This window comes from Gordionus sp. m RMFG-2023, chromosome 1, assembly GCF_954871325.1.
Source record: "Gordionus sp. m RMFG-2023 chromosome 1, tfGorSpeb1-WG-v2, whole genome shotgun sequence".
NCBI lineage: Eukaryota > Metazoa > Nematomorpha > Gordioida > Chordodea > Parachordodidae > Gordionus > Gordionus sp. m RMFG-2023.
This window is the reverse complement of record NC_088775.1, coordinates 13,106,900-13,121,509: the sequence shown is the minus strand read 5'-3', so window position 1 is coordinate 13,121,509 and position 14,610 is coordinate 13,106,900. Positions and strand designations below refer to the sequence as shown.

The following is a 14,610-nucleotide window of genomic DNA, read 5'->3' as shown; positions in this document are numbered from 1 at the left end:
TATTTAAATTTCTGAACCACAATTTAGTTTAACAGCTCTAGTTATAATAAACACTATATTTGTCCTAAACTATTTTTTGAAGAAATTTGCAATAGTAATACAAGACAAATTCTAATATATATATTAAATACTAAAGATTGGTGGTTCATGCAGAAATTTTTTTTAGTATTAGATAATTAATTTTTTACATAAATATCTATCTTTGTGATTACAAAATATGCAAAAAAAGCTATTTAGCTAAAAAAAACTTGAGCTATACAATTTATTTAAAAAATATAATTCAGGCTTGTAGAAAAAACACCATACCATTTAAATATATAAGATCATATAAAATCAACACTAGTTTTTTTAATTACAATAAAAGTATAATCTCAATAAAAAAAATTTATATAATTACAAAACTAAATATATAAGATCATATAATATGAAAACTAGCTTAATTTAAATTAAAGTACAAGTATAATCTCAATATAGAAAATTTATATGATAATAAATATAAAAATAACTATCTCAAAATTTGTAACTAAACCAAGCTAATGGGTTTTTCAAAACCTTTATTTTCAAAACATTACAACAGCTAAATATATATTGAGCTATAATTTGGTTTATATATTATGTAAATATTAATTTATTACTCAAAATAATGAAAAAAACAACCTTGTTAATTTTTTTAGTATATTAAGGACTAATTAAAACAATCAGAAAAATTATATAAATATATATATAAGAATATATTACATATTTGAAATAACTAATTTTATATACATTCATTTATAATTGTCATTTTGATCAGTGTAAAAGATGGTTAAAAATATAAGCTAATATTTTGATTATATAACAAGTGAAAAAAATAAAGATGCACAAATTATGTGATTTGGAGAATTGTTCATAGTAAAAATATAATTTGTATACAATCTACATTATAATTATGAAATATCAGCACCACCTTTAGTTGGAAAGATTAAGCTAGTCATAATAAATGTGACATCAAATCATTTTGAAAAGTCCATATAAAATAGTGCTGAAAGTGATTTTAACTTTCTTTTTTTATCAAATCAATCAAAAATATATATATTTGGCAATCATGGTGTTTCATTAACCCTAAAAACATTAATGACTTATTTTAAATTTGACCAAAATATGAAAACTATTAAAATATCAGCTTGCTTGATTAAATATTAAAAGAGTGTACAACTATGAGATATCAATGAGAACTTTTTTTAAAAGATGCCTATAATGCTTGTATAAAAATATTTAAATTCAAACAAATTTATAGACATAAAGGAATGGGAAAATATAATTAAATGGGAACAGGGTTTATCATTATTCAAGCTGATAATCTCTTCAAATCATTCATCTAGTCTTGCAATATTACAAGAAAATGTATATAAATTATAATGTTTAATATATTTTTTTTATATAAGATTTTAACTCAATTAAATGAACTTAAGCAGGAAAAATCTATAGTAAAAAAATGTTATGATATAAAAAGAAGTTGCCCAAGTAAATATAAAAATAGATTTAGGAGACCAATATAAAGTAAATTTATTGATAATACAAATAGTTTATTTTATTTATAAATATGTATATATTAATATTATTCAGGCTTCAGGACCTTCACCTCCTGGTATCAACTAAAACAAATAGAAAAATATTAATAAAGCAATCAAAATAAACATTGTATATAATTATTTTATATATTATATGAGTAAATAATATATAATAAATAAGTTATATTATTTAATATCCCTTAATATTTTTACACAAAATAACTCTAATCTCAAAGTATTCTGTGGCGCAATAAGGGTTTTTCTATTTTTAAAAATAATCATGTTTTATACCATAGTAATATTATTGCCATTCAAAAGTATCTGATCCAATTTGGAAACTCTTCTTCCTTCTGGTGTGTTTTCACTAATTATAAAAATAACTACAATTCAAATATTTAATATATTACTATTCAGTCACATCATCTAGTACCATATCTGAATATATAATAGTACTTTAACTAAATATTTTACATAAAGTAATTATTAATTATGGACATAGGGGATTCTTATAATCATGTAAAAGGTAAAACTTACTGACAAAATCGTCAAATCCTAGCAATGTTCCAATAATCTCTCGCTCGGTCTTCATAATAATGTGAATCCTGGAACCAATACATTTGTCAATTAATTCTAATATAAATTATAAGAGTAACAATAAATAATAATTTACCGAGCGGTAATAATTGGGTAGTCATAAATTCAAATTTTTACAATTCTACCTAAATAAATTAAATATATTTATTTTTTGTTATACATATATTTTTGTATAAAACAAATGTGTACATATAGGAAAAATTGAATAAAAAATATAGCGCATATAAATTAGACCATGAAAATATTTGTTTTTAACGATAAATTATATATTAGAAACATAATAAAAAATGATATTTTTTAAAGGAACATAAAAAAAATAGTTCAGCAGTCATTGAATCCCAAGCTAATTTTAGAAATTTTAAACTCTCAATTATCAAAATTGCCGAAAGTGATGGTTACTAAATAAAATTATAATTAGCTAAATATTGTATTTGAGTTTTTGTATCTCCTTTTAAATAATCCTATAAGTAAATTGTTGTCAAAAAAAATATCAATGTATGTATAATATCAAGCTAATTACCAGCCTTAAATGATTTAAGTCTTATACCATCTGTATTTATCCACCCGCTGAGAGGTAGTGTTTCGGGATCTTGAATTTAAAAAGAAAAAGAATGTTAATGAAATACTTGAATTTTTAATATGCAGCGATTTGATTAAAAGTTTTAAAGAGTTTTTTAAATTATGCAAATTCTTCTTTACTTTGGCTTTAACAACAAGTGCAGAAAGGAGTTTTTCATCTTTAAAAAGAATCAAATCTTATTGCAGTAACAGGATGAGCCAAAATCGATTATCGAATCTATCTTTGATTTCGATTGAAAAAAAATTATTAAAAAATTTAAAATCAAGCGATAACTTTTATATTGCAGTACTTAATCATTTTACTCAAAAACAAAGACGAATACCACTTATTTATAAATCTTAATGTTTTTATTGTTTGAGTTTGACTAAAATATATAAAAAAAAAATTTTGATCGCTTCCTTAGTAGTAAACTTGACGCTTCGTCACTGAAATACTGTAATGTAATTTTACTTATATCATAAATAAATAAAAGTAACTAATAAAGTTAAATTCTACCTTATTATAATTATTTTATTAAGAGCCTTTTAAAATTATCTAATTTTATATATCAATTGTAGCTTAAATATTTCCTCTAATAAGAACTTGCTAAAATATTTATATATAAAATATATTGGGGGTGTGCCATTGGGATGTGCCGATATTTTTTATCCGATCGGGCCGATTTCACCCATTTTAAAATATCGGTTATCGGCCAATATTATAAAATTTGATTCGATATAAAATGGCTTCATTAACAAAAAAAAATGTTATAAAATTTTTATAAAAAGTTTTATCTAAAATCACTTATTTTTATAAATAAAATCTGAATCCATTTTTATGTATATTTATTTAATAATAATAATTAATAAACATTCTGCCATACTGTTATTTTTTTTGCGCATTCTGTTTATAAAAGTGTGCGATATTCTCGTCAGAATCTGTTTTTAGTGAAGCTGATGATATTGACAGTTACTATAGCCACAAGCTGACCTCTGATAAATTGGAAATATTGGTATTTCTAAAAAGAAATCTTCGATATATTAATGTTAAATATTATTTTAAATATTTATTTCAAATTTCATAATATAATTGTTTATTACTTATTATATATATAGATTAATGTTATTACTATTTATATAAAAGTGATTTAACAATAAAAATATTTTATATAATTTTAGAATTGCAATTGAATTGAATATAAACTATAACTGATCATTATAATATATTTGAATGACATAAGTAATGGTATAGTTAAATTATATATGTTATACTAATAAAAAGTATATTAAAAATTAAAACCATTGGTATCTTTACAGAATACAAAATTAGATATGATATCGGATCGGTAATCGACCGATATCAATTCAATATCGGGAATATCGGATCGGATCGACCTCTAAAAAGTGGTATAGGTACACACCCTTAAAAAAATATATATCCAAAATGATTTTAATTTGATAATCAGGGACTTAAGTATACGTATTATTATGTTAATAATTATAAAATAAAAATGTAAAATATACTTTAATATGTTTAACAAAGTTTTTTGAACCTTTAATAACTTTCTTGTGCAATTTTGACATTCAGCTTGTACCTTATTCTTTTTCACATGAATTACTTTATAAAATTTTCCATATAGAATTTTAAGATTCGGATTTGATTCAGGAGAACCTATCTTTATAATTTCATCTTCACTACTATGATTGTTAAACATTCTACAAATTAAAAAATATTACATATAAAATATATCTTTCTCTTATTTAGTTTTGGTGTTGTTATTTTTAATTTATCTATCTTTGTGACCTGTGAAATTTCCAACTAATTTTGGTTATCAATATATTTAAAATATTTGAGGGAAAAAATAAAAAAAATAATATAAGATTTCACGAAGAAAATAAAGTTATATTGTGTGATATGTAAATGTTTTAAACATGAATATTAAAAAGAATCTGTATCTGTATCTTATTAAAGAAAATGAAAAATATACAAGATTCTTTTCAAAATAAAGGATCTTAGATACAGATACTAGTATCTTATTAAAAATGTCAATAAGATACTGAGTACAAGAAAAGATCTTGTATCTTAGATACAAGTATTCGCGGTACTGCCCAACTCTGATTATATGTTTGATACTGTGATATGCCTTGATTACTTTTCATGTGCTGTTGTTGTGTTAATGAATAAAAATACAGAAAACAATTACGGACTCATATTTTTAGCTCATGTTAAACGTACATCTACAGCTAGACACAGTTTCCTTACTTTGGTGAATTTCCAAATTTGTACTAGAGATGACTAGCCACTCAGGGCCATAGGCTTCCCTTTATTTTGTAACTCGAAGAAAGCGATAGAACCAGCAATTAAAAATAAGTCCCATTTTTTTTAGTTATACACACAGAACTGTTAGAGGTTTCCAAAGGTTCGATTTGGGTCAATTTTTAAAATTGCCGGTTAAGATTTTCATAAAAATAGTATTATGTAAGCCTGGAAGACTTTGCTCATATTATTCAATCCCATGGTCTTATTATTATAAAACATATTTATTAAAATCTTTTATAAATTAGTTATAAATGCATTTTATGATTTATCTTTTATTATATTTATATAAAAAAATTTATTATATTTTATTTAGATCAGATTTTTTTTAAATATATACTTTTAGATATTTAATTTTTTAAATTAAAAATGTTTAAAAGTAGTCCTCTTTAAATAAAGCGATATTATCATTTTTCTAATATAAAGGTGTAAAAGATAAGAATTTTTTAATAATAACTCATAATCTTGTTGAGTCTGTTTTTTTATAAGTCTGTAGAATTTTGAAAATTTAGCATACTGAAACATAACAGTAGAGAGATTGTAAATACTAACCCTTGGATAGTTGATGGTAATACTATCAGGATCGATTTTTTAGTTTGCCAGGCTCAATGAGTTCTCAAAATCCAAAAAAAAAATATTAACTTTTTCCTTGGAATTTTAATAAAATTCTTGTACTTGAGCCCCCAATAGCCCAGACGCTTCCAGTAATGCTTTACAGTCTTAACATTATATATGCATAAATGACTAAATTTTTATGTATTGTGGTGTATAATATATTTTTAAAAAAAATCTTTCTTCATATTAACTAATGAGGAAACTATGTAAGCTTAATTTTATAATGGTAAATTATATATTTTTTTTTAATTTAGAATACATAAAAGAATTAACCGAACAGAAAATATGTTTATATATTTATTTGAGGACAGTATGACTCAGCCAGAGCCACAAACTGGGCTGAAAAACTTTTCAATTTTTCTAAAATTTTGCTTATATTTTTTCATATATTCATTAATTTAAAATATATGTTGGAATTTCAGGTGTGTCATTTAGTTAATTAGGGGACATTGGGAATGGGGTAATTGTCGAGGAAGAATCTTAAAAGGGTTGACAGTGGCCTAGTGCGTTTAGAAGCAACAGATAAGGCTCGAAAAAAAATTTATCGATAAATTCTATTATAGGTTGGCTAGGTGAAAAATTTTTTATCAGCCATGGCTCGTTAACTTATGCGATCTAGTTTTTGATAAATTTCAAAGTTCTTTAAGCACACTCCTCTATACATATCATATATATATTTCCAAAAAATTAGGTAAAATCTTTTTTATATTCATTTTTGTTTAAAATATAATAAATTTTTTAAATGTTTAAATATAATTTCACACGTTGAAATCAGTTAACCTCGCAATTTAAGAACAATATTAATCTACATGTATGAAAAATCTCCATTAATAAATGTGTTATGTTTGAGATGAATCCCGGAAAAACCCCCAGGAAAAAAACCCCAAAATTTTTTTTCGAATTTACTTAAGATCTAATAATATCAGTATATTTTTATTTGGATTTAATAAGGTATAGACAAATTAGTATTTTAGAAAAAAAATATTATAAAAATATAATTTATTAATAAATTATATACATAATAATGATTTATCAATAAAATAAACAGATCTTATTGAAAATTTTTTCAAATTTAGTCTACTTAATATAGTAATTAAGGATGGATATTGTATTTATTACTATGGCAAAATTTTTTGCGAAAATAGGTAATACATGGGTTATTTTAATGGGATATTCCCAGTACTAATTTGAACATCAGCATTTTTTCTTGTTTATGCACTGCGATTTTGTTTTCGGTGTCCAACTACCTACACGCCATCGTTTAAGTTTGGTTTCATCGGCAGCCACCTCGCATTTCATTTTTTTAATCACCCAGATTGATGGTTGTTTATTCCCAACCAGATTAGAAAAACGATGATTCGAACCTTCGCATTAATTATTTATGAGTTATTCGTTGGATAAAGTGCTCCGATTCAAGTTTCTGGAGGAAATCGAGGCCCAATTCGACCTGTCTGGGATTGAGAATTGCTTCTTTTGACCTCCCTTGATACTCCATTGATGTAATTTTTATCGAATTATTCAAGAATATCCTTACCATTTCTCGGAGTAATCGATTTAAGGAGCAATTGCATTGCCCATATCACATAAAGGAACAAATGCTAAGCCGTAGAAGCCTAGGGCTTCATCGATTCTGTATTGGCTTTCCAGACCTAGCTTTTGAATTTTTCTATGGTTACTTTGACACAAATGATAAAAGCATCCCCTGATTATGATGTGATCCCCTAATTGAAAAAATAAATAATTTAACATATTAATATTTTAAGAGTCGTGTGTGTTAGAGAAGGACTACGAGGTTGAGAATAATTGATTTATTTAAAGATAATATATAATTAATTAAATTAATGTAAAATACAATCGATGAATAAAATTATTTAAATTAACAATTTCGTAAGAAAAATATAATAATTTTTTCTGATTTTTTTCATGCTTTATATATCTATGCATAAAATATAATCTTTTCAATTTGAATAATAATATTCCAAAATATAATTTCTATACTTGTTCATATAATTATAATACATTTCTTAATTTTGAATAATCATTTATAATTGAACTTATTTCATATCAAATATATTTTCTTTTTTGCTTAAATATTAAAAATAATCATTTGCATAATAAAAATCATTTACATAATGCAACACCCCCGCACTTAAGGAAGTCCTCCACCTCTTCCTGAGTCCTTATTTAGCATTGTATTATTGTCTCCTGTTTCTGCCGATAATGATAATAAAGAATTATTATTAGTCACATAAATATTCTGGCACACGCGCATCATGTAGTTTCCTCCACAGGACCAGCAGTCTATCTTTCTTTTTTTCACCATATCTCAGTTCCATCTTTTATCGACACTCATTCGTTTAGTGGGTTCCTGTAGCATCTCGCCATATTGATGTTGAACCTCTTCCCTTGCTGCATTCAACCAATTCCTAGATTCTACTGATCCATCGATTTCTATAATTTCTATTTTTATAATCCTATTTCCTACTCTAAAATAAGAAGCCATTTAAAACAGAATTAAACTATACGTATATATATATATTACCCTATAATCATACCATATATTATCTCTACATTTAAATCTTATTTTCTTTTAAAATTTAAACTCTCCACATCTATGATTCTCATAATTCTTCAGTTTTGTTAACACAAAAACTTCCATTATGTATATCATCTAAAATTATGATTCTCAAAATTGTCACTTGTTCATCAACAAATTAATTATGTTTATGATCAATTTTAAAACACAAAATTATGATTCTCATAATTATCACTTGTTATACCTAAAACAAATCTATTATGTTTATCATCAATTTTCAATTACCCTCAGTTATGATTCTCATAATTTTACCCAATTTGTTAAAACAAATCAATTATGTCTATCATCAACACTTAAAATTAAGATTATCATAATCACTTGTTATACCAAACAAATCCATTATGTTTATCATCAATTTTAAGACTCATCTTTCCTAACCTACACACCTAGGTCTTAATTGTTTAATATGCCTTGCATATGTTCTTCTTGTCCTTCAATTTCTATTTCTACCTTTTTCCTTCCTATATTCTTAATTACTATACCCTTCCCCCTTAAAATTGGACCATCAAAAATTAGAATCCATACCAAACTTCCAACTTTAAATTTCTCCTCATATGTATAATCCTTTTGCTTTATTTTTTCTTTCAAAAAAAAATCTAATTCAGTTCTTGTTTTTCTACCTAAATACATCTCTGCTGGTGAATTCCCTTTGCTAGTCTTAGTATTGTTATATGCTAATAATAATAACCACCATTTTCCTTCTCCATATTTTTCTTTTTTTAACCAATTTTTAACTATAGCTACCATTCGTTCAGCTTGCCCATTACTTCTTAGATAATGTGGTGGAGATAATAAATGTTCAATCTTCCATCTATCACAAAACTTATCAAATGCTCTGCCTCTGAACGCTGGACCATTGGATACTAAGGTCTTCATTAATCAATATTTACTTACAAAATCTTTTATCTTATCCAAAGCTATTTTTGTTGATAGACCTGATACCTGTTGGCAATCTATCCATTTTGAACCTGCATCTACCATAATAAAATATTTCTTTCTTTCATATTCTAAAAAATCTATGTGTATTCTTTCACATGGCACATATGTTTCTGCCATTTATCTTCCTTATTTCTTGCTGGTAAATTTGCACACATATTACATGTTTCACAACTCCTAGCTAATTCTTCTATTTCACTATTCATCTTGGGCCACCAAATGTATTTTCTTGCTTTATTCTTCATTCTTTCTATGCCTTGATGTCCTGTATATATTACAGCTAATGTATCTTTTCTTAATTTATTGGATATCACTAATCGATATCCCCTCAATAAACAATTGTCATCTATATTTAATTCACTCCTTATATTCTTAAATGCTTTGTCTACACTTTTCCATTCTGCATCTCCTTTCAAACATTCTAATTCTTATTAATTCTTCTTCTTTTTTGGATATCTCCCCTACTATTTCAAAAGTTATTGGTTTTTCTCTTGTATCTATCTTCACGGGGGGGGCAGGGGACAAATCCCCCCCCCCCCAAAGCCAAAAAATGCAGATGCCGGATATATTTTTCAAAAATATTTTTGTTTAGAGTGTTGTGCAGATTTAATTTAAACATTTCAATCGTTTGTAAATAAGAATTTTAATTTGTAAAAATTGATAAGAATATATAAATATGTTATTTTAACAACTTTTTACAAGTCAAATAATTTTTTGAATTAAATTTACATAGTATATATTAATTTATATTTGTTAATATTTATTCCTATCTCATATTAAATATATATTTAATTACATTTATTATCACATTCATCCTAAGTTTATCAATTAATTTCGATTTAAAGTTCTCCGGCGTAATATTATCTTATTATTTTCAAATTTTTAGTGGCGTAATATTTATCTACCATTTTTAAATTTCTAGTCAAATAATAATTATTCTGAAATTGTCCAACAGGGAGAAAGAAATTGCAACCTTGTCCTACGAGATAGAGTCTCCGCCATCAAGCAGTAACAGCTTTTATGGAGTTAGAAGAGCCGATTATTTGCTATTACTGACATATCACAATGGCCTGAAAGAAATTTTTCCTTAGAAGCAAGAAAATTATTGGATTCAATGCTTATTCCAAATTTTTTTTCTCATTAGAATGTACAACTATTTTATGTATTACTTTTCAAAAACATGATGACTTGATTAAGAAGATCTGAATAGCGGAGAGCATTTTATTAGAATTCAAGGAAATTAGGGCTAATGTTTATGAAGAATTTTATATGTTATTGTTAAGTCAAAAGCAGAGCTCTACGTGTTTAATATTTGTCTCACTCGACTTGCAGCAAGGCAAGCTCATAGTTAAAACATTAATATAGGATCAGTAGAAGAGTATATCTTAGATACAAATACATTTATAAACCAAATAAATGAATGGTTTTTAATTCATTATGCAGCACTTACCAATCTGCAAATATTATTTTCATAAAAGCCTTTCCAACTTTTTCAGATGGTGATAGAAAAAAAATATTTGTTGGATTTTTATCATGAAGATGTTAAAGTATCTTATGATGCCTTATTAACTGAATAACTATGTTTATAAGATTAACTATGGTTGATACAGTCCCAAAAAATGCTATGGATGCTCTGCATTATTTCAAACATTTTAGATTATATTCCCAATGTATTAAAAGGGTTTTAGCAACTCTTCCCAATAGTAAACTAATGAGAGAACATTCTCTTTTTTAAGAAGAATAACAGAGCCCTGCAGAGGTACCATTTGCAGGGCACGACCCGGATTTTTTAAAAGATTTTTACGGCTAAGCTCAATTTTCAGGCCCGACCCGGATTTTTTAAAAATAAATTATATTTATTTTTGATTTTTATAGCTAATAATAACGATTTCAAATATAGGCTGTTTAAAATATACAGTCCGGTCCGGATATTTTTTTAAAAAAATTTTCAGGCCCGGCCTAGATGTTTTTTTTTTAAATTCAGGCTCAGCCCTGGTGTTTTTTTTTAAATTTCGGACCCGGCAATACGGTCCGGCCGGTCTCTGAAAAACATACCAAGAAGTACAACTTTTGAAAGTAGATTGAAAGGTTTGGATCTTTTGAATATTCATAGGCATTTGACAACAAGCAAGGATGAGATAATTGAAAAAATAGCTCAATCCCAACGAAGATTGGATTTTACATTGTAAATATATAACATACAAAATACAATTATTCCTTAAGCTTTTTGTGTATTAATTTATATTTCTAACATTTAAATTTTTTATACTTTATATATAAATTTTAAAGCTCAAAAAATTCAAATTTCTATTTTGGGTCATTTAAGTGATTCTTTACATATAATTTTTTTATAATTCACATTAATTTAAAATTGTGTATTAGAAATAGTTATTAGTTCTAATAAATGTATGCTTGATATTTTTAAAAACAATAATATTTCTTAAAAAATTTTATTATCCCCCCCCCCCAGACCAAATTACTGCGTACGCGCCTGCTTATAACATTACTATTTAATTCTTCTTCTATATATTCTAAACTATTGATTACTGGATCTGTGTCTTCAATATCTTTATTAAATAATCTCGATAATATATCTGGTAAACAATTCTGTTTACCCGTTCTGAATCTTATCTCAAAATCGAAATTACCAACTAAAATTAACCATTTTTGTAACCTTGGTGAAATAATATGTTCCTTATTTTCCTTCTTGAATAAATCTACCAAAGGCTTATGATCGGTATAGAAGACAAACCTTCTTCCAATCAGATATTCTTTGCACTTCGCTAGCCCGAATTTAACAGCAAGAGCCTCCTTCCCGATCGTGGAGTAATTTTTCTCAGTGCTACTAAACAGTCTCGATAAAAATAAAATCGGTTTCTCAACATTATCTGTCATCTGTAATAAAACTCCTCCTATACCTTCATTAGAAGCATCTACTGCTAATATAATATCTAAATTATCATTAAAACAATTTAAAATCGGTTTCTTTACCATCTTTATTTTGAATTTTTCGAAACTTTCCTCCTGTGCTTCTCCCCATTCAAACCTTTTATTTTTCTTTAATAATTCATACAACGGTGTGGCAATTTCTACAAAATATTTGAACAAAACGATGATAATAATTCGTTGCTCCTAAAAACGACTGTAATTCAGTTTTATTATTTGGTGCTCTCATGCTCATTATCTTATCTATATTCTTTGCAATTGGAGTAATTTCATTTCCCTTTATAATTTGTCCTAAATACTTTATTTCTCTTACTCCAAAAACACTCTTATTCAAGCTTTAACTAATCTAGTATTGTGCTTTTCTTCTGTTCTACCAGATATTAAAATCTAAATAATACATTATTCCTTTTAATCCCTGAAATAACGCAGCCATAGTTCTTTGAAATATCGGAGCCGATACTTTCAATCCAAATGGTAAACGACAAACGGCAAATAAACCTCTATGTGTTGTAATTGTTAACATTATACTTGATTTCTCACTCACCTTAATCTGTAAATATGCGTTAGAGAAATCTATCTTCGAAAAATATGTTGCTCCTTTTAAATTTGCCAATAGTTCTTCTATTCTCGGTAAAGGATACCCTACTGTGATAATCCAAGGATTTAACGAAATTCTATAATCTATGCATAACCTTAAGCTATTATCTGGTTTTCTTACGGGGACTAACGGTGTGGCCCATTCACTATGCACTATTGGCCGTATTATACCTTCTTTTAACCATTTATTTAATTCCTTATCAATTTCTTCTATCCAAGAAAAAGGTAATCTTCTTAATCCACAAAATTTAACCTGGTAATTTTATAATAACTTTATATCTATTTCAACATTTTTTAGAGTACCTAATTCTTCTTTAAAAACTTCCTTGTACTTATCTAAAATAATGTACATTTCCTTATTGCATTTCTCTTCAACAGTCTCATCCTGTTCTACTTTATTCACCATTATCTGTTTTTTGATTTCAGCTGAAGTTACCTCTATTAATTTAATATCTTTTAATACCTTATTCTCTTCTATTTTGTCTCTATATCTAATCAAAATTTCTGGAGATCGATTTCTAAGTTTATCGAGAACTACATCTTGTCTTTTATCATAGGTAACTTAATTTTATCAAAATCACTCTTTATTATATTGCTATTTGTCTTATTAATTTCAGAAACTGTTTCAAAAAAATTCCACCAATTATAAATAGGACCTATCGTTTTTATGTCACACCAATCTAAAATTGGCTCGATCTTTAAGGTAGTTATCCATAACGTTATATTTATTAATTCCAGACAACCTTATCCTATAATAACCTAAAATTTTCACAATGCTACCATCTAATTGTTTGGCTTTTATTTTTCTTACAACAAATTCTTCTTCTGGCCAAAATTTATTGAAATCCTTTATACTCATCAGAATAATCTCCGCTCCTGTATCCAATAAAAAACATATTTCTACTTCCTTAATCTTTATATTAATTCTCGGGCATCTATTCTTCTTTAAAAAACCCTCTAATTCTATATTTCGTACCTCTTCATCAATCACATTATTTGTTCTATATATTTCAAAACTTCCATTTTTTATCTTTATATCTCTCATTTTATCTCTACTTCTATTATTATTACATGATTTATAATTAACAAAATTAAAAAATTTATTATTAACAAAATTATCATAAAATTCAAAATTCTTTTCTAATCAAATCTTGCACCTTTCCTGTATGTGTCCTTCCTGACCACAATTAGTACATCTCATGATCAAATTATTCATTCTACATCTTATTGCTACGTGGCTATTCTTGCCACATCTCGCGCACTTTAAATCTTTGGTTAATTCACACTGTCGGGACATGTGACCCGGCTGACCACAACTATAGCACCTTATCTATCGGTAATTATCTATATGTCTTACCTTAGCTTCTTCTCTTATTAAATTTCTCAATTTTTCTACTTCTCTACTTTCTATTTTAATATAAGCCGTATTTCTTCATATTGTTATACCTAATACAAAAACTAAAAACATCAAAACAAGAACTATTAACAAAATGTTATCTATTAAAAAATTCCACATATTTATCTGTGCAATATACATTACAGAGTACTTAATAAAAATTTAATTAAAAAAAATTTAATTATTCTACTGACATTAATCGAATATAGAAAAACTATAATTATTAATAATACCGTATAACATAAATATTTCATTGACTTATAATATTTTTTACCTTAAATTTTCCTTTGTGAACTTTTCCTTCCCTGGTTCAATTTTATTTTATATTTTCCTCTCTCCGGCATTACTTTTAAGAGTCGTGTGTGTTAGAGAAGGACTACGAGTTGAGAATAATTGATTTATTTAAAGATAAATATAATGAATTTAATTAATGTAAAATACAATCGATTACTAAAATTATTTAAATTAACAATTTCGTATCTAAGAAAAATATAATAATTTTTTC

The 14,610-nt window shown here is 25.9% G+C and overlaps 1 protein-coding gene across 1 annotated transcript; it reads right to left on the bottom strand.

The window, feature by feature from the left end:
* Positions 1-1,527: 1,527 nt before the first annotated feature.
* LOC135930958 (U6 snRNA-associated Sm-like protein LSm5) lies at positions 1,528-2,370 on the bottom strand. Its single transcript, XM_065467760.1, has 5 exons — positions 2,221-2,370; positions 2,085-2,180; positions 1,958-1,985; positions 1,842-1,914; positions 1,528-1,634 (listed from the first exon to the last, which is right to left on the bottom strand). The coding sequence occupies exons 1-5, from the start codon at positions 2,243-2,245 to the stop codon at positions 1,602-1,604; spliced, it is 255 nt and encodes an 84-aa protein (XP_065323832.1). The 5' UTR covers positions 2,246-2,370; the 3' UTR covers positions 1,528-1,601.
* Positions 2,371-14,610: the final 12,240 nt, after the last annotated feature.

Excerpts from the sequence above, each read along its gene's own strand:
- LOC135930958 (XM_065467760.1), bottom strand. The coding sequence starts at position 2,245 with ATGACTACCCAATTATTACCGCTCG. Across the intron at positions 1,986-2,084 it reads AGGATTTGACGATTTTGTCA|ATATGGTACTAGATGATGTG; the intron begins GTAAGTTTTACC and ends TTATATATTCAG. Across the intron at positions 1,635-1,841 it reads ATGGCAATAATATTACTATG|TTGATACCAGGAGGTGAAGG; the intron begins GTATAAAACATG and ends TATTTGTTTTAG.